This window comes from Ambystoma mexicanum, chromosome 12 (genome assembly GCF_040938575.1).
Source record: "Ambystoma mexicanum isolate Mex_15411 chromosome 12, UKY_AmexF1_1, whole genome shotgun sequence".
NCBI lineage: Eukaryota > Metazoa > Chordata > Amphibia > Caudata > Ambystomatidae > Ambystoma > Ambystoma mexicanum.
The window spans coordinates 174,520,580-174,545,758 of NC_090936.1; the positions used below are offsets into that span (position 1 = coordinate 174,520,580).

The 25,179-nt window shown below is 47.6% G+C and overlaps 1 protein-coding gene across 1 annotated transcript in view; it reads left to right on the forward strand.

Annotated features, from left to right (window-relative positions):
* POLR3B (RNA polymerase III subunit B) overlaps positions 1 to 25,179 on the forward strand; it is a 1,940,302-nt gene that overhangs the window by 1,069,931 nt on the left and 845,192 nt on the right. Inside the window, exon 13 of the mRNA XM_069628254.1 lies at positions 11,393 to 11,554. Within this exon, the coding sequence (XP_069484355.1) occupies positions 11,393 to 11,554 (162 nt within the window). The remainder of the gene's footprint in view (positions 1 to 11,392; positions 11,555 to 25,179) is intronic.

The window sequence follows — 25,179 nt, forward strand, 5'->3', positions numbered from 1 at the left end:
AAACTGACAAGTTTTCTCGTTGAAATATCCACAGAGAAAAACCCTTCATTGTTTCATCCCTCGATGAAATGAAATGGAACCGCTCAACCCTGGTACTGGATTCTTGCAGTCCTTTTCATCACTTGTTTTGCCACCATTCACTTGTTGGATTATGAAACCTTATCATATTGCCACAGTTTCAACTTTCAATTTGTACAGTTCCTCTTTTCCTTATGGCTCTTGCCAATGCTTGGTTTTTCTCAGCTTGTACAATTCACAATTCTTTATATTCAGTACCAGTGCTTGCTTTCTTTAGTTTCCAAAATGCACAGTTCCTTTGATCCGGGAACACTTTTCCTTGTGTTCCATTCATGTGGCATTCACTCATTATTACTTTCCCTTGGTTCGGTATTCAAAACATCAGTTCATTCATATCAAAAACAACTTAACTGCAAATTCCCAGTTCACTCTCCTGCTGGGAATTTGCACCCGGCTCAGGGGCTCCTTATTCAATTAAAAGTTTACTGCTTTCCTGGCCCTTTCGCAGCCTTCTCAATTTCAACACAGTTCGGTTTTCCCAAACCGCTCCTTTCATCAACCTTCACATTATCGTAGTCCACAAACATCTGTGTTTTACATTTGGACTGACAATCCCATTGCCTCCACTGTCCTCCACTAATTTGTGAAGGCTCCGACCAGCATTCACAACATGGCTCGCACCGGAGTCATTCAGCCTTACTTGACTCATTGGGTACGCTGTCCTCGTGTTCCCTTCTGTGCTTCGGTTGGTTCTTTCTGGCTGCTACTGATCGCGGCTCGGCATGCCCCTCTTCCTGGGCCTCCGACACTTCGGGCTACTGGAGAGGGAGTCCTCTTGACTCCAGTATGTCGGCAGCCTTATCCTGCCACCGGAGACCTTCCGACAACACTTCCGCTGCAACTACTCTGCAGCACCTGGACACAGGTCTCTCTGCTTTCACCTCCAGCTTCTCTGTCTGCAAGCAATCCACAGGCAAACTCCTCCTTAGCCTCAACTGAGCGGGCCATTTATACCACCCCTTTGGCTTCAGGTGCAGGCCATTCACATTGATTTCATGACGGTCTTGTTACTCTGCATCCCTCTTCCTTGTCCCAACAAAAGAGTGGTGTTTGTGTATGTCTGAGTTAATAAAAAATGAATGTAAGTTCCTATGTGCTCTCTTCCTCGTCTCAGTACCATAGTGGTATACATTGGGATATGATGTAGAAGAAAAAATCAGAGACTCCACTTTTGCGCTCCAAATATTGATTGTATTCAAGAGAAAAGTTTTCAGAATTAATTAATTCCTTTTTATTAATGCAATTTTTTTCTTTTTGTTGGCAAATTGTTGAAAATCATAAATTCATTTAAGGTAGCTCGCCACAGTTGCACAGACTGAACCCTCTTCATTACATTGGGATATGGTTTTCTAACACAATAGGGAAGGGATTGGAAATATCCCATAAAAGCCTGGGGGAAATTTGTTTCCTGATGAAAGGGAAATGGGGGATGCTGTGTCTCACCCAAGGGTGCCTCATCCCCAGTCCCCAAGTCTCCTATTCGCAGGTGATCCTCCCTCGAATATCCACCCCCAGGGTCGGATCCGAAAGCGACTGTCTTTCCCTGGCCACCTGGTGTGAGAATATTTTGGGGGAAAAGTGAGGACGCCTTCAGATTCCTTACTCCCCCCAAATGTTCACTGCCTGATTGTATTCCTTTTAACAGGACTACTTCTCTGATTCAATGTCTTTTGACACAACACAGTTGTATTACTTCCCTGTATTTCTATTTGCTTGAGGTATGACTTGTTCCAATTTTCCCCATACTGATATCCCATATATGGGGACTTGGTCAATTTCTGCTTTTGTATTTCATTTGTTCGTTATTAAAACATTCTCATCTGTTTTGCTGGTTTAAATGCCTGTCTCTACGCCCCAGGGTCCCCTATGGTTTTGGGCGGACTCAACAGTGTTTCGTAGCGTTCCCCATCCGTGGCTCATCATCGCAATTGAGCATCCGTTCTGGGACTGCATCGGTTGCTCAGCAGACCTTCCTCTGGGTCTCCCTGCAGCTTCCAGCTCGCCCGCCGGCTTCTCTCCATGACCAGGACCAAAGACTGCTGCCTTTCAGCATGACCGCGTCCCCAGCAGCTCTGCTGCTGCTGCCCCGACGGCCCTGCAGCTGTGCCCGCAGCATCTCTCCCGGCCTTGTGCCACACCGGTAAGCAGCTCTGGTTACTGCAAGCTGCCCTATATAATTGTCTGCCTTTTCGCTTTCCTGTGGTATGGTCCCTCTCATACCGTTTCCTTCTCCTGCTCAATCTGTAGTTTGAGTGCAGACAGCACCTTTAAATGTGCTGAGCACTTGTGATCTTTCAAAACAACTAATTCACACATTCACACATTCAGAATTTAGTTATCTTCAATCTGCACTGACTCCTCCCACTTCTTCCTTGTCTCAGTACTTGAGGCTTTATGGGAGTGGAGTTCACATAGTTTCCAAGATTTCCACAGTGATATTGTTTAGATTTTTTTACTTATGAAAACATTAGACACAGGAGATGTTAGTTTTGGGTTATCTGTATGTGAGACATCAATGGTATCCTGACTAGAATGATTTGCAGGAAGGGGTTTCTGGGTTTTATAATGAGGGATTTATATGGTGATAACAAAGTCATCACGAACTTCGAATTTATTAGATCTTCTTCTCTAGTAAGGGGAGAATACTGCGTCTCTCCTGATGGGGGTCACCACCTCTCCCTGACAGCCATCTTCTCCTATGTGATCCTTCCTCATAATACCACCCCCCAGGTTCAGGATCAGGTAGTGGCTGCTGTCCCCTGGCCACATAGGAGGAGATCATTGCTGGGGAATCGGTGCTAACTCCACAGGATTCTTCACGTAGGGAAACCCCATAGTATAGGGAAAGGTAGGCCTTTATCCTTTTATTTGAATAAATATCTCAGTGAAATGGTTGTTCAGAGGCTGCGTCCTTCTTCTAACCCGCCCCAGTACCAAAGTCCTTTTCACGACCCACCCTGACCGGATCACTTCCACCACTCACATCTTTTCACCATTCACGGAAACCCCACTTCTAACTAACCCCCATCGCTCACTCCACATCTTGAAGGCATTGGATCTTGGCGATGTGGTAAGTATATTCAACAGTTGACGTCAGTCAGCAACAATCACCTCATCCATTTCCATTGTACTTGTTTTGTGCAGAATCTCAATTTCTGCCCATCCTCACCTTTTGATATCCGAGACCCATTGCGCTATAAGCGGACCCCTGGGACACTACCACAAAATCGCAACTCAGCTATTTCGTCAATAGCAAAAGAAACTGTTTTATTTTCTTCTTATGTCGCTCCTTTTTACTCTGGGTAATTCCCCAATAAACAAGTGGATGGTGCACCTTCATAATTCCCAATTATTACGGTGTTGGTCCTATCTGTGACTTCCCTCCAAGACAATCCCACACCATATGCCATAACCCAGCTGACCCTTGCTTACATCTGGGAGAGTTGTGAGGTATTGTGGGTTAACTACATGCATTTTGTCCAGTGCCATGTACACCACATGAAGAAGATGGTATTGAATTAACTTAAATCTAGCATTCCTGGACACCTTCCCAAATCTTTTGCCATTCCTGATCAGACATAGACTAGCCCAGGTAATTTTCCCATTTTGTCTGAGCCACAGGGTCCAGAGTTTGCTGTTCACCCACTGTTTGTAAACCCACAATATCAACCCTGTGGACAAGCAAGGGAGGATCACCTGGGTGGAGGGTCTTTGAGGACTGGGAGTGGGGTGCCTTTGGGAGGGACATGGCATTCCCTCTTTGTCCCCCCTTTCCTACCACAAACCAACCCGACCCTACCCCTACCTTAATGGGCTCTTGAAAGCCTGTTCCCCTTTTTCCCTAATGTGACCTTTGACAGTACTTAGACGAGGAAGAGGAGACTAGGAGGAATGAGCACTACACATTTTTACCACTTAGGTACTGGGGGCGAGGAAGCTGCCTCCTGAGCATTGGGAAGGTCAGGCATGTCTTCCTAATTATGGTCCAACAGATCCAATTGACCAGGCACACCTGCAGTCTGTTAGAAGGCTGCAGGCACATACAATGAGAGACTGGGAACACCCCAGTGAGAAGGAGGGAGGCCGGTGTGGCAGAGACAGCTTTGAGCAGACAACCGTGGTGGGACTGGAAGCTGAACCAGGTTGCCGGCAAAGACCAGGATTACAGTGGACACTGCCCGCGTCCACTGGAAAGCAGAATGATAACCAGAGCGAAGAAAGAAGCATCTGGCAAGTGAGCAGGACTGGCGAAGGCAGCGTTTCCCGGGACCAGAAGTGCAGCGGAAACAGGAGTTGCCGGGAGAATGATCAGACTGCTGGTGGGTGCCAGAGGGACACGCAGATACCGTGGCGATCCGAAGCAGATCGCAGGCAAGTGCCTGAGAAGGAGCAGACCGCTGGTGAGTGATGGAAGGACACAGAGGCTCGATGGAGCTCTGAAGCAGACCACAGGCAAGTGCGGTCCGTGCATTTTGAATACCGAACTGAAAGCAAACTTATATTTGAATTACAAGAATGCATTTTTGAATACCAAACTGAAAGTAAACTTATATTTAAACTACAAGAGTGCATTTCGAAAAGAGTGGCTTTTCAGAATGAAAACTTAAACCTTAAGTCACACAAGTAACCATTCAATTGAGAGCAACTCACATTCAAAGCATATTAAAACCATTAAGCAATTACGATGTGAAGCCCATACAGAACATTAAAGTACAACCCAAGACGCTAACCAAAAGAGTGTGACTTTGTATCCACGGCCAGGGGGCCAACCAAAAGACATTAAGCAGAAATTCCTTGGTGCACAGGAGCAAGTGCCAAGGAACACCTTGGTGCACAGGAACAAGTACTAAGGAACCACTTGGTGCACAGGAGCAAGTGCCAAGGAACCGACAGACTGAAGAGCCCAGGGATCCTGGTTGAATGACCTGTAATGGGTGGACCGTGTGGTCTAACAACTTCACCTAGACCAGTGAACCCTGAATACTGACCAGAATATTGGGAATATCAACTGGTAAAGCAAAATAAGACCAGTACAAAGGTGAAGTTGAAGACTTGGGCAAGGGAGTCCTGAGACTGAAAAGCCTGTTCATGTTGTCTTGAGAGCGAGGTCTTAAGAACCCTTTTTGTTTGGAACTGTGTTGCTGGAGACTTGGGGAAGGGAACCCAGAGGATTATATTGAACTATGTTGCATGGAGCTCAAGAGAGGTAATCTTGAGACTTTTGTAGGACTTTCTTACACTTGGGGAAAGAGAGCTGAGAGCTGGAAGACGCACCAAACTTTAAGGTGAAGATTGCTTCCTTGGTTATTAACATCTCTACACATTGTTACTTTAAATGGTGAGGGCAAGTATAGGTTGTGGACACAGATCGACTTTCAAGTGGGACTATTTGATTCAGACTGTCCTTAGTTTTATTTTGATAGGGAAATCCCACCTTAGGGTAGGGCAAGATAGGCCTTCAACCATGCTGACATTTGATTTAATAAAGTGATTTAGTTTGAAATATAAGTCTGTTCTCTGTGTCTTGCTTCATGATGCCTCCAATATACATACATTCCTGTGCCTCTTAACACAACATGTAAGAATAACCCAAAAAATCCCCAACTCCACCCCACATACCCACCCTGCTGCCCCTTTGCCTCGAAAACTATCCACTGCATCCCTACACTCCCAAACTGGTCAAAGACCTTAAACAAATTCCTAAATCAACGCCTGCAAATCTATACACCCTGGTTGCAGCCACCTCTCTTTGGGGTTGTGGAAGACTTCACAGCTTGGTGGAATCCCCATTCCTGGCGGCTGTCATATTATCGGACAAGTGCTTCTTCAAGGCTTCAACATCCCTATCACTCTTCCCTCTCCCAGAAGTCATGCCCGTCTCAGCGGGACTGTTTCTGAGGTGATCATCAAGACATCATAACCCCCGCACCCCCCTTCAAAAGAGACCTACTCTCTAACCACTCCTAGGCCTTTTGTGCAGGTAAACAAAATACATAAGGTCCTATTACCTTCAATTTTCTTTTTTTTAAACTTCTTTTTATTAGTGGTCAGATCAGAAACAGCGCCATCTCCCACAATATACTCAACACATCATACAAGGATACATTTCTTAATGCAACAACGCTATACAGTTTACACAGAAGTTTCGTCATCAGAAAGCATTCACATAAATACATCATAAAAGGGGGACCAGATGTCCTTGGGTCGGCTCCTGTGTGGCTGGGTTAAAACATACTGTTTCCCACATTCATTAACATAGGTCAATTCACAAAGAAAATAGTTCATGCTTGGTGGCGTGGGACTTTTCCAGAATCCATTTTTTTGCCACCGCACAGGAAACATTAAATAACCTTCTACTTGTTTCTGAGCACTTACCGATATCCCCAAACACATTTTTTTGAGGTGTCAGCGCAGGGGGGATTCATGTGATTTCTTGCATTTCAGCCACCATTCCCCAAAACTCTGCCACCACCGGGCAATCCCAGTACTTATGAAAGCATCCTGCCTGTGGTGATTTACATTTCGGACAGTCCCCCGAGCAGTTTGTTGTAAATTTGGCCGCTTTAACCGGAGTAAAGTGTAACCTAGTCAGGATCTTAAACTGAATCAGCCGCAGACCGGCATTAAGTGACACCTTCATTGTGAGTGAACAGTATTGCGACCACCGCTCATGGAATGCAGAACGCATCCGATAATATTGAAGTGTCTTAAGTGGCCCTCCACCCATCATACTCAAAGTCCTCCAGCGTTACAAATTACCCATTAGGGCACATGTCCCCCATCTTAATTTCTCTATTGGGATCCCAGGCTTCCTGTAAATTTACATTGTATGTTGGAGGAATGTCTGGGAAATTCCAGAGGGGAACCTCCGGATTATGGGGTGTCTCTATCTTTAGCCTCTTATATATCGCCCCCCAGGCCCGGACCGTACAGCTCACTGGATCATTTTCACATGAGTCTTTATGTCGTGTGTTGAAAATAACCGACTGAATGTCCGTGGGAGATGTGGTGTATTTTTCTATCAATGCATGAGGCAACCTGTCTAATGTATCATACCAATATTTCGCAAATTGTGCTTAAGCAACCAAATAATAGAGCTCGAAATCCGGAGCAGCAATGCCTCCGGTGCAGTACGGCTCCGTCATATTTTCCCATCTCATTCTAGCCGTCTTGCCGTTCCAAAGGAACGTCACTACCATGGATTGGCGTCTAGCAAAAAAGGCCCTGCCAGGCCATATGGGAAGATTTACAAAAAAATATAGTAATTTGGGGAGCGCGATCATTTTAAGACTTGTGACCCTACCATACAGGGAAATGGGAAGATGTCACCATATCTGACATTTTGTATTGAGTAATTGTAATGTGTGCTCGTGGTTGTCGGAGTAAAGAGTATGTTTACTTCTAGAGACTAGAACTCCTTGATATCTAATGTGTTGTTCTGACCACTTGAGGCCACAAGTCGTAGCTGGACCTTTAGTAGCTCGGGTAAATCGGAATATCTCCGATTTAGAATTATTTATGGTATAACCAGAATATTCAGCAAACTCATGTATATCTGCCATGATGGGTGCCAGGTTCTTGGACATATAGTAACGTATCGTCTGCATACAATGAAATTAGTTGTGTGGAGCGTTTCATATTTATCCCTTTATCTCCATGTCTTAGTCTGATAGCCGCTGCCATAGGTTCTATGGTTAAGGCGAACAATATGGGTGAGAATGGACAGCCCTGCCTAGTGCCCCTTCCCAACAAGAACAATTCAGAAATTGTCCTATTGGTCAGCACCCTAGCCCCAGGGTGAGTATACAGCAGCTGGACATACCTGATAAAGTTAGGTCCTATTTCAAATGCCTCCAGTACTGAAAAGTGATAAACCCAGGAAACCGAATCAAAGGCCTTTTCGGCATCGAGAGACACAGCCACTGCATGTTTATCCAGGTTTATTTGCGCCATTATTCCGAAATGTCTCCGCAAATTTAAGGCAGTGGACCTTGTAGGGATAAACCCCCACTGGTCAGGGTGGACCAGGTTAGGCACAATTGGTAATAGCCGGTTCGCCAGTAGCTTTGCAAATATCTTAGCGTCGGTATTGATAAGTGAAAGAGGTCTGTAAAACGACATGTCCTGTGGTGGACACCGGGGTTTAGGCAAGACGATTATTATGGCCTCCCTCATTGTTTGGGGCAATACATTCCTCTCTAGGGCCTCTTCCCATGTTTTCAACAGTATAGGAACTAGTTCCGTTTGGAACTCCTTATAGAATTCGCCACCTAGTTCTTCTGACCCTGTTGCTTTTCTGGGCGAGCACGCTTTAATTGCATCAGTAATTTCCTCAGCAGTACCCCACTTATCATTGCTGATTCTATCTCTGCATGCCTCTTACTCAGGGTCCCAATTGACCCGGTCCCATCCTGGGGTTTGCTGCCTCCTCTGTGCCTCTCCCAGCCTTACTACTCCAAGCTGCTTCCCCAACAAAGATGGCAGCCGATCCTGTGACTCTGGGGCAGGTCGTGGGTTGAACAGGATCCTGCTATCTTCATACTCTCTTAGCCCGATATCCTCATTTTACGGGCATTCTGGCATCAATATTTGCGATCGCCTTGTTACCGTAGCAGATTTTGCAGGATATTCTGATGGTGGCCGCGGAGCACTCGCCTTTCATGTCGACAACGGTGCACTCCAGGCTACACCCCAAAGAGTCCAATTTTTGGATTACGTTCTTACCTCTTAGTCAATGCAAGTATATACATCTGTGGACTAAGGAGGAATAATTGTACAGGGTCACAGTCCTGCACCAGTGAACTGATTTCAGTAAAGGTGGTGATTTGTTATAGGTCCATGTTCTGGAGATTTCTAGTTGGGGGACTTGCAGGGCTGCATGCCTCTCTGAGGCAGTGGAAGTTGGGCCTTCGAATCGTATGGGGAGCATCTCCTTGCTGCTCCCACTTATCCCGCTCCATTAGTCTGGGGAACATCAGCTGGACACACCAACTCACCTTGGGTCTTAGGAGAAGGAATTGTTTATCAGATTAAAAACAAAACTACCAACCCGGGGTGCCAGGACCCCATGCTACAACTTACCTTAGCAAGGAAAATGCAAATACCAAATTGACCCACTAATTTAAGTGCACCTTTTTCAGTGTAGAGCAGAATGAGATGGACAGTCATCCGCTGCAGGCAAGTTGCACTTCACAAGCACACGCCCAGCAGAGGGAGTCAGTTGCAACGCCGCTCCTGAGGGAGCATCCCCTGACACATGCCCAGGGAGGGGTTCAACCCTAAGATGGTGCACAGATGTTTTATAGATGTAACATCTGAGCTATAACAGCTTGTCCAATCAAATTGGAGGCAAATGAAAGTGAATAGTAGCAGACATCATGTGGAAACCCTGAATCCAAACCGAACAGGCTCAGACCAGCGATAGAAGACCTGGATGGGGTTGTTGCAAGAGAAAATTGGCATTTGGATCAGGTTGATGTTGGTAGAGAGAGCTATAAGATATAAGAGGGGAGTGTAGGGGAAGTTTTGGTTGATATTGGAGGGGAGAAAGGGAAACAGAGGTTGGAAGTAGAAGAATAACGGTGGTGGAAGGAGGGGACAGAAGGAAAAGACCAGCAGAGGGTAAAGGGAGTAGACCACTAGCAGTAGAAGGGGGAGTGCATCGGGGTGGAACGAGAAAAGCAGGCAATGGAAAGAAAACTGTGCAGGGTGACCAGAGTGTATCATCCAGGATGACAGGTAAACATTGGCAAGGTTAGAACTAGTCGGCAGAGGTAGGTAAGAGACATTTTCTAAGGCAGAGCGTGTGGTGCAGCCCTGATCTGAAGAGGCTGACCCCATGTTGGGAGTAGGAATGATCATGTGGTAGGGCAACAAGTGGGCCAGGACTAGTGCTGATTCAGAGAAGCAAGGCCCAGGGTAGACATCAGATTCTCATGTACAGGCGGTTATCAGACCCTCCATGGATCCTCTGTGTACACTAGGACCAGTAGTCTGCAGTGGCTTTCCCTGGCCTTGGACAATCGGCTACTTACTACACCTTTTGGACCAAGATGCAGCGACAATTGCAAGTACTGGAGGTGGTAACATTTTTGAGAGCCAATGGTTTAAGAGACTGTTGTGCCAGGGAGTTAACCCAAAACCCTTATGAACTTTTGGAGAAAACCATTTTGTTGTTCAAGTTGGCAACCCAAGAGGAGAAACTGCTGCCGAAACGATGAGTTGCTGAAACTTTGGCGGAGATTGCCTTTTTTGTGTGGTGGGGAAAACAAGCTGTTTATACTAATTTGTCATGCTTGGACTATTTGAGAATCTCAAAAAAGCTATATGATAGATCCTTGTTGTTGATCAAAGTGGGATGGAGCCCTATTTACCCATATGAAGTAACTCTGGGAATAGCTGGACTGTAAGCTGATAGTATTCAAGCAAGAGTCTGTCTGCATGGTCTAGGTCTGTGTGCAAGGACGGACTTTATGAAGCAAGTTGTTTGTGACAAATGTTGTTAAAGTCTATTTGTTAACTATTTAACTGGAAACAAATATTGACGTTATGTGCTTGCTTGGCCTGGTTTATTGAAATTAATCTTTCAGATCTCAATTTATGTGTGGTCAGGTGGAAACGTTGAGATCCATTCTCATGGTTCTGGGTTCCAAAGCATTCTAAAGGGACACTGACAAACTTATTTTATTAAATGAAGCTGCATAACACAGTATAAGTCTAAGGTGTAAGACATGATCTTCGAAAGAAAATGTTGACTTACTCTCAAGGGCTGGCATGCAATCAGTGATGAACAAAACTGCATCCCAGTCCTTTCTTAAATATCATAGGCTGGAGTGTGATATTCTGTATGCCACTGGAGAGTGCTTCTCTTTACAACTGCCTAAATGGAAAAAGATAGTGTCACTTTGACTGCCATCTTCGGAGTATCAGAAAAGCAAGTTACTGCACAAATAATAGAGCTAAGGTCGTTAAGAGTGAAAAAACACAGATCCTGTTGTCGTCTCTCTAGGAGTGCAAGTTGTTCATTGATAAACCAATATAGGTTGTCATGTTTATGGTTTATGACCAAAACAAGATGGCTAACAAGGTTTCTTCAGATATAGGAGCCAAGTTGCTTCTCCGGACATAGACTTTGCGAACTGTCATGCTGAAATATAGCAATTTGTATAGACATTAAATGCAATGAATTACATAGATGGATTCTCAATGTATATGTTTCCATGTCGGATGTGCAATTGTTCAGGTCAATCTGCCTGTTCAGAATTCTGTGTTTTTTGTAATATGTAGAAAATAATTGTCTATTCTGAATTTTCAGTTGCTTTCCCTGCTTTTTGAGGACTTGTTCAAAAAGTTCAACTCAGAAATGAAGAAGATTGCTGACCAAGTCATCCCCAAGCAAAGAGCAGCCCAGTTTGATGTAGTGAAGCATATGCGCCAAGATCAGATCACCAATGGCATGGTCAATGCCATCTCCACTGTAAGTATACTCCACTGCTGGTGAAAGCCCCTTTCTGCATTATTGTGTTGAAAATAATGTTTTACTTTGAGGATGCAATCTAAGAGCAATTTCCTTTGTCAACGGACCCTGTTTTATGTTGTATATATATTTTTTCAAATTACTTCTTGAATTGCTTGAAATCCTGTGTGTTTGAATGAATATAATACTATTTTTCTAGTGTAACATATGAGCAAATATCACAAAAATCGAACAAATCTTAAGGTACTCCTCTTTTAATGCAATTTAGCCTTCAGGCCATGCACATGTTTGTACCTATGCTTAGTTCGATCTCTTCTCAGCATTTGTTTAAACCTTGTTTTTTTCTGGCAATTCAGCATGTTGCATTGAAGCATTAAAGCCTACACTAGGGCGCAAATTTGTGGTGGGTGAGCACAACCCAAATTAGTGGCGCCGAGCCGAAGGCAAGGGCCACTAACGAGGACAAAGGTCACGTACTACACTTTAGCGCCTTTCTGGCAAGAGTGTTGATGCTTTTAGAGCATTTGCAGGGTGAGGAGAAATGGAAGCCTCTCCAGGGAATTTAATCTAAGAGCTGAGCTGAGCCTTTGTGCATTCAGAGGGGGGTGTCCCATCAGTCTCTTCCCTTAGTGTTGTTATGAGTATGCTTAGAGCTGTTATGCCAAGGTTTGGGCATAAGGTTCAGTAATAATTTGACTAGAGAAAACCTCACGCCTGTGTTGGCCATGAATACACAGAGAGGAAAGCGGGCAATTGGAAGGAGACTTGTAAAAAAAATCATTTTATTGGTTTTCATATTATGCAACATCATCATGACAATTTAGCAGATAAACCTCGAACGCCCCCCACCAGAAGAATAGTCTCTCTTCCAGATAAATGTGTTTGTCTCAGGATCCCACAATGTCCAATATTCTAATCTTATGTGGGCACTATTGCACCATGTAGGTAATTCAATACAGACCCCAGTCATTCTTGAATCCCTCTTGAGATCCTTGAATCTTATATGTTACCCATTCCAATGATATAAAGTCCAACCTTTGTGCAGCCAGTCTTGGAGTGTGGGTGGTGATTGTTGTTTCCCTCTTTGCGCGATCACCAGCCTTGCCATTATTAATAAAATCATGAACCCCCTTTTCTGTGCTTTAGTTGGAACTTTCCTCTTAGGTTCCCACATACTACACAACCATACTTTTGCTTCTAACTGATCCACCCCCTGAAACAAGCCTTGCATTTGAGTTTTAACCACTTCCCGGAATGTCTGTAACTGCGGGCATTCCCTCCATATGAGTCTCCAGTCTCCCACTTTCTTGCAACCACTCCAACATTGATCTGATGCCTGTGGGACCATGAACAGTATCCTCTCGGGGGTCTAGTGCCATTTGTAAAGTAATTTGTATCCACATTTCGAGGGGATTGGGTCCTCCGACGTATTCCATATCTATGACAGGTAATATCCACAGCTGTGCTGCTTCGGAAAATCTTTGGCGTCTGCATCCTGCGTTGATGCGCCGTCCCCGAGGACCTCCTCCGACGGCCGACGTCACCCGATGTGATAAGTAGGACGCACGACGCCCATAGCCTCAGTTCCGTTTTTTCCGCGAACGTGTTCGCTTCGTGAATCTCGGTACGCCTCAACTCGTTGGAGTTACTGTTTTCTATTCTCGGTTCGTTGAACCTGTTTCGTGGCGATGTCTTTCTCATCTTCGACCCCGCGTCCGGGCTTCAAGAACTGCGGGGACTGTGGGTCCAAGATGTCGGTCACAGACTCGCACAACGCCTGCCTCTGCTGCCTCGGGGTGACCCACGATACGGACGACTGTGTCGACTGCCAGTCGCTCACTGCAAAAGCCTTGCGGGAACGCAAGAAGAAGCTGTCGGTAGGCCGGGTGTCTAAGCCCCGGAAGTCGAGGTCTGCAGGGCTTTCGCCTGATGAATCGAGGGGTGACTCTCCGCTTCGTCGTCGGAAGTCCGGTGGGTCTCCTTCCAGGAGTCGGTCTCGCCACTCCTCCGCCTCTTCTAGGCATTCCAGGAAGCACCGGCATAGGTCGCCTTCTCCGTCCTCTTCCGCCCGTCGGCGGGTCGCTTATCCCTCCATGCAAGCGACACCGGAGGAATGGAATCGCAGGGCACCGGTCCGTCCGCGCCTCCGAGTGGGGTCGGTCGGCACCGGTCGAGAGACACCGCCCATACGCCTTCGGGCTCGGGTGGTCGGCACGGCTCGCGGGAGAGGTCACGCTCGGACAAGGGTAGCCGTTCTCGCCATGCCCGTTCCAGGTCCAGGTCCCGGTCCTCGACGTGCTCGAGAACGCGTGATCCTGTGCTGTCTTCGAAGAAGACGTTGACGCCTGTGGCGCTGAGGTTGTCGACGATTTCTCTCGAGGTTCCGTCTTAGAGGGAGTCGTCGGCACCCAGGTTGTCGAGAGACCCGCTCGGAGCTCCGGCTTGGAGGACTGTGTCGACGCCACAGATGCTGGAGGCGTTGCAGCTGACGTTGACGCCGATTCGCTCGCGATGGTGTCGGAGGGGCCCTGTGGCACGGGGTTTGCCCCTAAAAAGGCTATGGCTAAGGTCCGGCACTGCTTTGGTCCGCAGAGGTCTTCCTCTGCCCGCCTGGAGTACATTTCAGAGGGTGATGAAGGCTGTGATGGCGGCCTGGTTCTGGTTACGGTTCCAGATGACCTTATCTCGGGCCATAGCCAGTTTGACGACCTGAGGCAGTCACTGCATGATGTCAGTGGACTGGACACCTCTCCGGAGGTGGAGTTTTGTCGGCCGGAGCCTGGCACTCATGCCGATTCGTCATATCGGCGCCTTATGTTTCGGGTTACCGAGTACTTGGGTTGGTCAGCTCTCCCAGGGGAGTTTGTTCAGGATGATCTCACGGACATCCTTGATCTCGGTCCACCCACTGACCCGGTTTTTTGCCTTTTCATATGGCTCTGCAGAGAAGGGTGGCGGCGGCTTGGACTGCTCTGGAGAGTTTCCCGGCAGTGGGCAAGTCTTTGTCGCGAAAATACCGTCCAGCCAGTAGCGACCCCTGCTACTTGTCTAGGCACCCCACCCCGGAGAGTTTGGTGGTGCAGGCGGCTACGGCCCCGGCAAAGCAGGCGTCGTATCCTACCATCCCTCCGGATAGGGACGACAAACGTTTTGACGGCTGGGCGTAGAAAGTGTTTTCTTCTGGGGGTATGACCAACTCCATATGTGCCTTGTCTCGTTTCACACACACTCTGTGGAACTGTGTTGCATTAGCGGCTGAACATATTCCTGAAGGGGACGAACGGGATGGTTTCCTTGCTATGGTTCAGGATGGCAAGGATGCCATGTGTGAGGCCGTTCAGTCGGGTTTGGACTTGGCGGATTGTGTCAGCCGGTCCATGGCGGCGTGCACCGTAATGCGCAGGTTTGCGTGGTTGCGGAAGTCTGGGTTCGCTCCTGATGTGCAGTCCCGGCTCCTCAACATGCCCTTTGACGGTGAACACCTTTTTGGCAGCAAGGCTGACAAGAGCCTTGAGAGGTTGCAGACCTCCAATGCTGCAGCGAAGTCATTGGGCGCTGCAGTTCGCCAACCTCGACCTTTTCGTCCTAGGGGACATCAAAGGAGGGGAGGTTCCTTTCACTATTGCTCGTCCTTCAGTAAAGCGAGAGGAGCTAGCAGTCAAAGAGGCCATCGTAAGAGTGCCAGAGGTGGAAACAAAGGTACTCGAGGTGCCAAGGCCGCTCGGGCAATTGACTCTTTGCCCTCAGGCAACGCCGCAGCCGCTACCACTCAGTCATGAGGCCAGGTCCCATGGCTCGCTGGTTGGGGGAAGGCTGGCGCAGCATCTTGTAGAGTGGCAAGCCATTACTTCGGATGTGTGGGTTCTGGAAATCATAACCCACGGCTATTGTCTTCCTTTTCGGCAGAGGCCTTACGACAATCCACCAGGGAACCTCTCTTTGAAGAGTCCGGATCCGCTCCTTCCGCAGGAAATTCAAGCCCTGCTGGAGAAAGGCGCCATAGAAATGGTGCCTGTAGCGGAGAGGAACAAGGGATGGTATTCCCCTTATTTTTTGATTTCAAAGAAAGACGGGGGATTGAGACCCATCATGGACTTGCGAGGTATGAACAAACTACTCAGGAAGGACAAGTTCAAGATGGTGACTCTTTCTCAAGTCCTCCAGGCCCTTCAACTTCAGTACTGGTTGGTGTCTCTCGACCTCAAGGATGCTTACTTCAATGTGCCGATCCATCCCAAGCACAATAAGTACCTGAGGTTCGCGGTTGGCGACTCGCACTTTCAGTTTCGGGTCCTGCCGTTCAGATTGACCTCCGCCCCGAGGGTTTTCACCAAGCTCATGGTGGTGGTGGCAGCGCATCTCAGGAAAGGGGGGATTCACGTCTACCCCTACCTGGATGATTGGTTGATCAGGGGGAGCTCTCCCGAGCAAGTCCTGGATCATCTGTCCGTCACCTGCCACTCCCTTCACAAGCTGGGCTTCTCCCTCAATTTAAAGAAGTCCCATTTGACACCAACGCAGTGGCTCCAGTACATCGGAGCAGTGCTCGACACGTCCCTTGGGCAGTGTTTTACTCCTCAGGTGAGGGCTCTTCACATTCAGCAGATGGTGCACAAGTTTCAGTTTGCCCAGAATCTCCCAGCGTCCGAATTCTTGAGACTGCTCGGCCTCATGGCATCCTGCATTCTTCTGGTGCCAGAGGCTCGTCTGCGGATGAGATCTTTGCAGTGGGCACTCAAGCTCCAGTGGTCTCAGTCCTCCGGCAGGCTGTCGGACCCTGTTCAGGTGCTGCCCTCGGTTGCCCGGGACCTTCTGTGGTGGGCCGTCGAGGGCAATCTGATGAAAGGGGCCCCATTTTGGCTGCCCTGGCCAGAGGTGACGATCGTGATGGACGCATCCCTCACGGAATGGGGAGCTCATGCCAACGAGTTGAAAGTCAGCGGTCGTGGTACCCTGGACCTTCTCGACTTGTCCATCTGCCCTCCACGTCGTCTTCCCTACCGAGACAATCTGCTCTCATGGGAGGGGGGGGTCAGGTTCTCCATCCAGAGGTCAGATCCCTCAATCTTCACGCTTGGAATCTGAAAGGTTGAGGTATAAGGATTGGGACCTCTCTGAAGACATGATGGAGGTGTTGCTCTCGGCCAGGCGGCCGGCAACTAAGTCTCTGTACCGTTGCCGTTGAAGAAAGTTCTGCGACTGGTGCAGAGTTCAGAATGTGGATCATTTTGAATGTGACATTCCTATGGTTCTGTCTTTTTTTGCTTTATTTGGCCCAAAGTGGCTTGCAAGTGGGGAACTTTAAAGGTTACCTGGCGGGGCTGTCCATATTTAAGTGCTCGTCTGAAGAGTGTTCCTATTTTAAAATTCCTTTCATTTCGCAGTTTTTGAAAGGGCTCACTAATGTGTTCCCTCCGTCACCTTTTCTGGTGCCAGGTTGGGATTTGAACCTTGTTCTTAAGTTTCTTATGGGTGCTCCATTTGAGCCTTTACATTCTTGCCCTTTGAGGCTGTTAACTCTGAAAACTGTGTTTTTGGTTGCGGTTACTTCCGCTCGCAGAGTGAGTGAGTTACAGGCACTTTCAGTTAAGCCACCCTTCACTGTGTTTCACAAGGACAGGGTTGTCCTTAGAGTTCGTCCTTCTTTTCTTCCGAAGGTGGTGTCGGAATTTCATTTGAGCCAGAAGGTTGTTCTTCCGGCGTTCTATCCTCCTCCACATCCTGGTAAGGAAGAGGAGAGGCTCCATAGGCTTGATCCTAGGAGAGCGTTGAGCTTTTATATCTCGCGCATTTCCCGGGTCAGAGTGGACGATCAACTTTTCATTGGTTACGCTGGAAAGCGTTTGGGACAAGCTGTGACGCAACAGACTTTGTTTCGTTGGATTATTTTAGCTATCTCCGAGTGTTACCGCTTGGCGGGTAAGGTCCCTCCCTCCGGCTGGCTTGCGGGCCCATTCTACAAGAGGAGTGGCTGCGTCTACTGCCCTGCAGAGGGGAGTTCCTATTCGTCACATCTGTAATGCAGCCACCTGGGCTTCAGTACATACTTTTGTACGTTACTATTCCCTCGATTCCATCAGAGGGCAAGATCTGGCCTTTGGCAAGGCAGTTCTCTATTCCGCAATTTGATTGGGCATGCAAAATTTGTATTCTAAATTCTTTCCCACCTCCTTGCTTGGTACTGCTTTGGGAGTCTGTCAAAGAAATGGAATACGTCGGAGGACCCAATCCCCTCGAAGAACAAGTTACTTTCTTACCTGGTAACGTTCTTTCGATGGAATGGTCCAACGACGTATTCCATATCGCTCCCTCACTGCCTTCCCCGCTGCAGAATTTCTTTTGCGTTTGCAGCTTTCGTTCCGCAAGGCCTTGTGTGTCTGACTGGCAGAAAACTGGTGGCACATGTTCGGGGAAAAAACTATAACTGAGGCTATGGGCGTCGTGTGTCCTACTTATCACATCGTCGGCCGTCGGAGGAGGTCCTCGGGGACGGCGCATCGACGCAGGACGCAGACGCCAAAGATTTTCCGAAGCAGCACAGCTGTGGACATTACCTGTCATAGATATGGAATACGTCGTCGGACCATCCCATCGAAAGAACGTTACCAGGTAAGAAAGTAACTTGTTCTTCTCTTAACTGTATGGCTCGAGTTTTGGGATAGCCACCCACAGGTATTCCCAGTGGTTCTTTGAAATTGCTTCCCGTCTGTTTTTTTCCCATGTTTTCATATAATTCCATTGAACTTCTTCCCTGTGTTCATTCAGGACTCTATATTGGAGATCAAATTCTTTGAGCTCGAGTGGGATGCTATATATGTTTCGAATGGAGTTAGCTGTCTTGTCGCTTATTTAATGGTTGGCGATGTCAACTAATGCTTCAATTGCTCGTACTCAAACCTATCTTTTCCTGTGAAGTCCCAATTCTTGAATGCAATTTTCAAATGACTTAATAGTTTGTCCCTGGTACATATCTCATATCTTAATACATCCTGCTTCCTCCCATTTCTTGTATGCCCCTTTTCCCATCCCTAGCTGGAAATCTGGACTCCTGAACATTGGACAGAAAGGGGCCGGATCCACCATAAGTGCCCCTCTTTCTACTGCTGAATGCCATGCCTCCGCCCCACCCCTATGTCTTCACTGATCTTGAGATTTGGCTGTCTTATTTTGTTTATTCAACCACATCAGTCCTGATAGGGGAGTTCCCACAGCCGCTCTATCTCGTGTAGCCTACATTTGTGTAGGCCTTCCGCTGACCATTCTCTAATTACCTGTATGCTGCTTCATAATATTTATAAAAATGTGGAATGGCCATACCACCCTTGTATTTTGGGGCTGTTAATGCTGTCATTGCTATTCAGGGGGCCGTTTCTTCCAAATAGCCTTGTTGATGGACTTGAAGAATGTCTTTGGCACTCGATAGGCAATGCCTGAAAGTAATATAAAAGTTGCAGGAGAACCTTCATTTGTATCGATGTCATTCTCCCCCACCATGATACTGTAAGGGGTTTCCCTTTTCAAGATCAAGTTTGATACTTTCTAATAGTTGCGGGTAATTTGTACTATATAATTGCCCTTTCTGTTTAATAAGGGTTATGCCTAAATATGTTATACCTTTTCCTGCTTATTTTAATTGCATTTTTGTGTGTAGTCTATCCATAATTTCCTGGTCTTCCGAGAGATTTAAGATTCCCGATTTTTGCCTATTGATTTTTAAACCCGATATCCATCCATAAATATCTAATTCCTGTATTAATGCTGGGAGTGAATGTTTGGGGTCTGTCAGTGCTATCAGCATATCGTCTGCGAATGCGACAACCTTGTATGTTGTTCTGGCCATTTCTATTCCTCTAAGCTGATCGGTGTCCCGAATTTTAGTTAATAAGTGTTCTAGGTAGATCGCATAAAGCAACGGTGAGAGTGGACAGCCTTGTTTAGTGCCCCGTCCCACTGCTACTTTATCTGTTACTATTCCAGTCAGGACAATGTGAATTCCCGGTAATTTATAGTTGGCTCGCACCATTTGAATGATATTTTCCCTGAATCCCGTGTATTCTAGTATGCGAAACAGAAGGGACCATTCAACCCTAACAAATGCTTTTTCTGCATCAAGTGAAACTAATATTGCCGGGCTTTGGGTTATCCCAATTTTCTCTATCAAGTGGGCAATTCTTTGGGTATTATCGAATGTTTGTCTTGATGGAATGAATCCCGATTGATTATATCCTATTAGTTTGGGAAGCAAATATGTAAGTCTGTTGGCTAAAATGTTAGTATATCATTTTGCATCTATGTTGATTAACGCTATCGGCCTGTAGGACCATGCGAGGGTCGGGTCTTTGCCTTGTTTGTGGAACACTAGCAATTTGGCCTCATTCATTGATGGGGTGATATTCCCTTTGATTTTAAATGTGTTGAATAGTTTTGTGAGAATTGGAGCTAAAATATCGCTATACTTGCTATAAAAGATCGCTGTAAATCAGTCCGGCCTGGGGCTTTGTTTAATGGTAATTCTAATATTGCTTTTTTAACTTCTTCCTCCCCTTATTTCTTCTTCCAAAAGATTCTTCCCTTTTCTTCTCTTGATATCTGTGGAAGAGATGGCCTCGACAGATAGTCTTCCTGATCCTGTCCTAGTGGATTATCAGATGTATATAGGGTTTGGTAGTAATCTCTAAAGATTTCCCCAATGTCCTCATTCCTTGTCAGTACCCGTCCTTGTTTGTTTTGTAATTTTGTAATTGTTTGTGAGCGTTGTTTGTCCTGCAATTGCCTGGCCAGATGTCTATCAGCTTTATTAGCCTTCACATAATGCCAATGTTTTAGAAAAAGAAGGGCTGTTTCTAATAGCTTCCAATTGTCTCTGGACGTGTCTCAGTGATTTTTTTAATAAATTGCTGGGATTCTGTTTTGCTTCTGTTTGGCAGAGGGGCGGCGGGGGGGTAAAACCCATACACTTATATTCCCCCAGGCCTTGTAGCAAAACAAGTTATTTGACTTGTACAGGCAAGAAACCACACACAGACTGGTTATGATAATAAAATAAATGGCTTCTTACTAGCCTTTTTATTCACACATGATAGGAATATATATATATATATATATTTCTGAGGCTTGTGGAATCTGCTTAGATCACATGCTGTGCATAGGCCGACATCTAGTGGAAGCTGCGGAGTATTAGTTTGTTTTTCGAAATTCGAAAATGGGCGTTGACACAGAGCGTGCCAGTAATACTATCCCTAGTGTGACGTCCACTGTACCCAAGATCCCTAACGCGTCTAGGATCCTCAGATTGTTTTTTTCCGCCATACTGGTTGGAAGCATTTTGCGGAGTCCCCTGGCCTTAGCCATACTTTTGCTAAAATTTAAAATAATAATCTATTGACATCCTTTCCCCATCCCAACGCCGAACTTCGACACTCGACGCCGGCTGGAGAAGAAATCGACCGTCGGCTGCTGCAAGACGGATTTGGGCCTCGGAAGGCCGCTGGCCTCGGCCCGGGCCTGTTAGGCCGCTGTCCTCGGCCCTGCAAGTAGGGAGAGTGGGGGGTGGTACATACTCTACACTCTTGGTATATAGGTACACCTTATACATTTCCTACACTTAACAGCCCGCTGCCTCAAGGTGCGTATGGAGGGTACCCCTTTTCAATTCTGCCCCAAGTGCAATCGCAAATACCCTTGGGTCGACAGGAACGCCACGTGCAATCTCTGCTTGCCGAGGGACCACCCCAAAGCGAACTGCAGAGCGTGTAGTAGGTTTAAACCTAAGACACTTAAGGACCGTTCGACGAAGCGTTGGGCCCACCACGCCAGGCAGGCACCCATGGCAGCGGAGGGCGCCTTCAGCGATGGCAGCGACGCCGTACTTTCGGACGGCGAGGGCATTATGGCGTCGAAAGACAGCCGAGCGCAGGTCCCCGACCTCGGAAGGTCGTCCGGCAGGGCGGCTATGGGGAAGACCCCCGGCGACACAAGCGCTTCACATACTACACACACTAAACACACTAAGTCCAACCAAGACTCGACGACGTCAAGTTCTCGGAAAGAGGCACAGACAGAACGGTCCGATTCCGTGTCCTCTGGGCGCTCTCGATCAAGATCGCCGCATGACTCCAGGCAATCATCCACTCTTGCCAAGAGTGCCTCGCTCCCTAGGCTAACAGAAGTTCGATCGTCGGAAGACCATGATGACTTCCACCCCCAGGTCGCGCTCAAGGAGTCGGAGCCCGCAATTAAAGCCAAAGAGGCCCCACGCTTGAAGGACAGGGACACCTCTCCCGATCCTCGACGCCAGGCGTCGAAAAACTCCGGAGCCACTAAGGGACAGGGAAAACATTTTTCTACGCATGGGAAGGGGGGAAAACAGCAGAAGAAACTACCTGTACATTCTTCCACACCTGTGAAACACTCCACCCCCCCTAAACAGACAGACAAGCCCAGGTCTGCTGATAGGTCCACAACCAGCAAAGCTACTCAAGATAAATCCCATAGACTTGCTGAGAGAGTCATTCCCAGTTCCAAAAAATGGTCCAGTGGAGACATAGATAGGGTCATGTCAAGAATGTCTTCTTTGGCTGATTTTTATGATAAAAATCCAGAACATTTCCTCTCGTATGATCCACAAGGGGCCACACCCTCAGGCTCTACTGATCCTATCCCCCCGAGTAAGAAGGCCCGGTTGGAAACTCCGATGAGGTCTGAACCCTTCGAGGTACAACCTTACGCAAGACCATACTCACGGTATCAAGGAGAGGCTTCCTTTTGTGAAGACCAAGAATTTGGTATGATAGAAGAGCAAACCGGGACGGGCTACTATGGGGATGATGAGGACCAGGAAGAAGAGGAGGATGACCCGGAAACATACAGAGTAGATTCCCCGGTAGAGAACGAAGCCCCGGTTACCGACTCCCCGGTCGATAACCAACCCCTCCTAAATGAGGTTCTCGCTCGTGCAGCAGAACATTTCCACATTGACACCCACGTTGTACAGGAGTAAAGGGACTTCGCAGAAGAGTTAGTGGGAGAAAGGAGGCCTGTTGCCCAGACCATCCCTATCCTTAAATCCACTCAGTGGAGAATAGATCCATCCCTGGTGAACCCAAACCTCACCAGAGCAGTCAATCCCAGGGTTGAAAAACTTTTCAGGGCGGCACAGTCTGACCCTCTCTATATAAGAGGACATCTGAAGCCAGACTCCCTAGTTGTCACCAACACTCGTAAGAGGGCTGGGACACCCTTGTCTTCGTCAGAAGCTCCTCCCGACAAGGAGAGCAAAAAACTATACGGTTTCGGCAGGAAGGTAGCCTCAACGTCCGCCTATCAAGCAAGGATTGCTAACTCCACCAACCTGTTGGTCAGCTACAACTGCCATCAGTGGGAAGAAGTCACGGCTTTCATAGCCTCTGCTCCTGAACCGTTAAAGGGCCAATTAGCTCGGATTTCCGCAGAGGGTAGAGCCGTGTCTGGTTGCATTTTGAAAGCAACCTTCGACGCTGCGGACAACGCAGGCAGATTGATAGCAGAAGGTACTGTTATCAAGAGACATGCGTGGTTACGGCAGTCTGGTTTTAAGGCAGAAACGCAGGCATCATTGTTGGACAAACCGGTGGAAGCGGATCTGTTTGGTAAGGCGGTCGAAGACGCACTGAAAAATGCCAAGGACGAATACGAGACACTCAAATCCCTTGGCCAGTTAACCAATAAACCCCCTAACCAGAGAGGGAATAGTAATTTTCGTCGCCCACGCGGCCAAAATTCCCAGAGAGGATCTAACTAGTCCCAGGGGCAGGGTACACAGTGGAACAACAACCAACAGTCTACCCAGGGTTACGGCAGAGGTAATAGGAGAGGTTGTGGTAAAGGCAGAGGCAACCCCAGCAAGGGAGGCGGCATGCCTCCACCAAAGCAGTGACGCTCAGTTCAGGGTCCCTTCTCACACAACCCCAGTAGGGGGACGCATTTCAAACTTCACCCAGGCTTGGGAAGGGATCACATCAGACAGATGGGTTCTGTCAACAGTATCCACAGGATATTGTATAGAGCTACTGCAGCGTCCCCGGAACCATCCTCCACGACAAAGAGTACACTCCTTAGAACATCAGAAGATTCTCCTCGAGGAGATCGCCATTCTTCTACAAAAGGACGCGATAGAACTCGTCCCGGGACACCAGGTAAACAAGGGTATTTATTCAACTTACTTCCTTGTGCCAAAGAAAGACTTGACAATGCGCCCAGTATTGGATTTACGGCCTGCCAACAAGTATGTCAAGCCCCAAAAATTTCGTATGACCACGCTACAAGAGGTAATCCCCCTCCTAAAAAAGGGAGATTACATGGCAACCTTGGATATGAAAGATGCTTATTTTCATATTTCCATGTTCCCAGCGCACAGAAAGTACTTGCGCTTCAAGGTGGACAGTCGCCACTACCAATTCAAGGTACTGCCCTTCAGGATAGCTTCAGCACCAAGGGTATTCACCAAGGTACTGGCGGTGGCGGCTGCACACCTACGCAGGGAGGCAATCCCAGTGTACCCTTATCTGGACGACTGGCTCATAACGGGGGAAACCCCAGGAATTTGCAGGACAAACATTCAAAGGACTATCGACCTCCTCCACGAGTCAGGCTTCTCAATCAACGAGAAGAAGTCAAGCCTGGTGCCAAGCACCTCAAAACAATTCCTAGGAGCAATCCTGGATACCCAGGAGGGGTTGACCTTTCCTTCAGAAGAAAGAATTTGGAATATACTACTGCAAATTCCGCATTATCAGTCCGGTCAACAAATAACGTTACGCAAAGCAATGCGTTTACTGGGCATGATGGCGTCATGCATTTACCTGGTCCCCCACGCGCGCCTCCGCATGCGTCCCATGCAGGAATGGTTGGCGAAACAGTGGTCTCAGGCAAGTGGTCAGCGGGACGATCTAGTGGTCGTTTCGCCAACACTGGTACAAAGCCTTCACTGGTGAACAAGAGAGAATCTCGCACAGGGGAAACCCTTTTACGACCCCGAAGTACAGGCAGTAGTCACTACAGATGCATGTCTGACGGGGTGGGGAGCTCACCATCTCCACCACACAGCTCACGGTCTCTGGTCTCACTCAGTGGCCAAGAACCACATCAACCTGCTAGAGCTTCTGGCAGTATTCAGAGCGCTTCAGGCGTTCGAGCCCCATCTACTAAACCTGTCAGTGCAAATCCGGACGGACAGCAGTACAGCCATGTTCTACCTGAACAAGCAAGGAGGGACTCGCTCGCCAAATCTGTCCAAGCTTGCCCAGAAAATCTGGATATGGGCACTCAGACGGAACATCTTCCTGTCATCACAACATGTTCCAGGGGAGCTCAATTCCCTAGCGGATGCTCTGAGCAGAGACTCCCTCCCAGAGGAACACAAATGGGTTCTTCACAGAGAGGTTGTAGAAGATATCTTCTCTCAGTGGGGTTTCCCCACTATAGACTTATTCGCCACAAGCGAAAACAGACAATGCCCAGGATTTGCATCCAGGTTCCCCCAACCAGACTCCCAGGGGAACGCCCTGTGGATGAACTGGTCAGGGATGTTTGCGTACGCTTTTCCAACAACTCCTCTCATCAGGAAAGTGGTGAACAAGATGAACAGG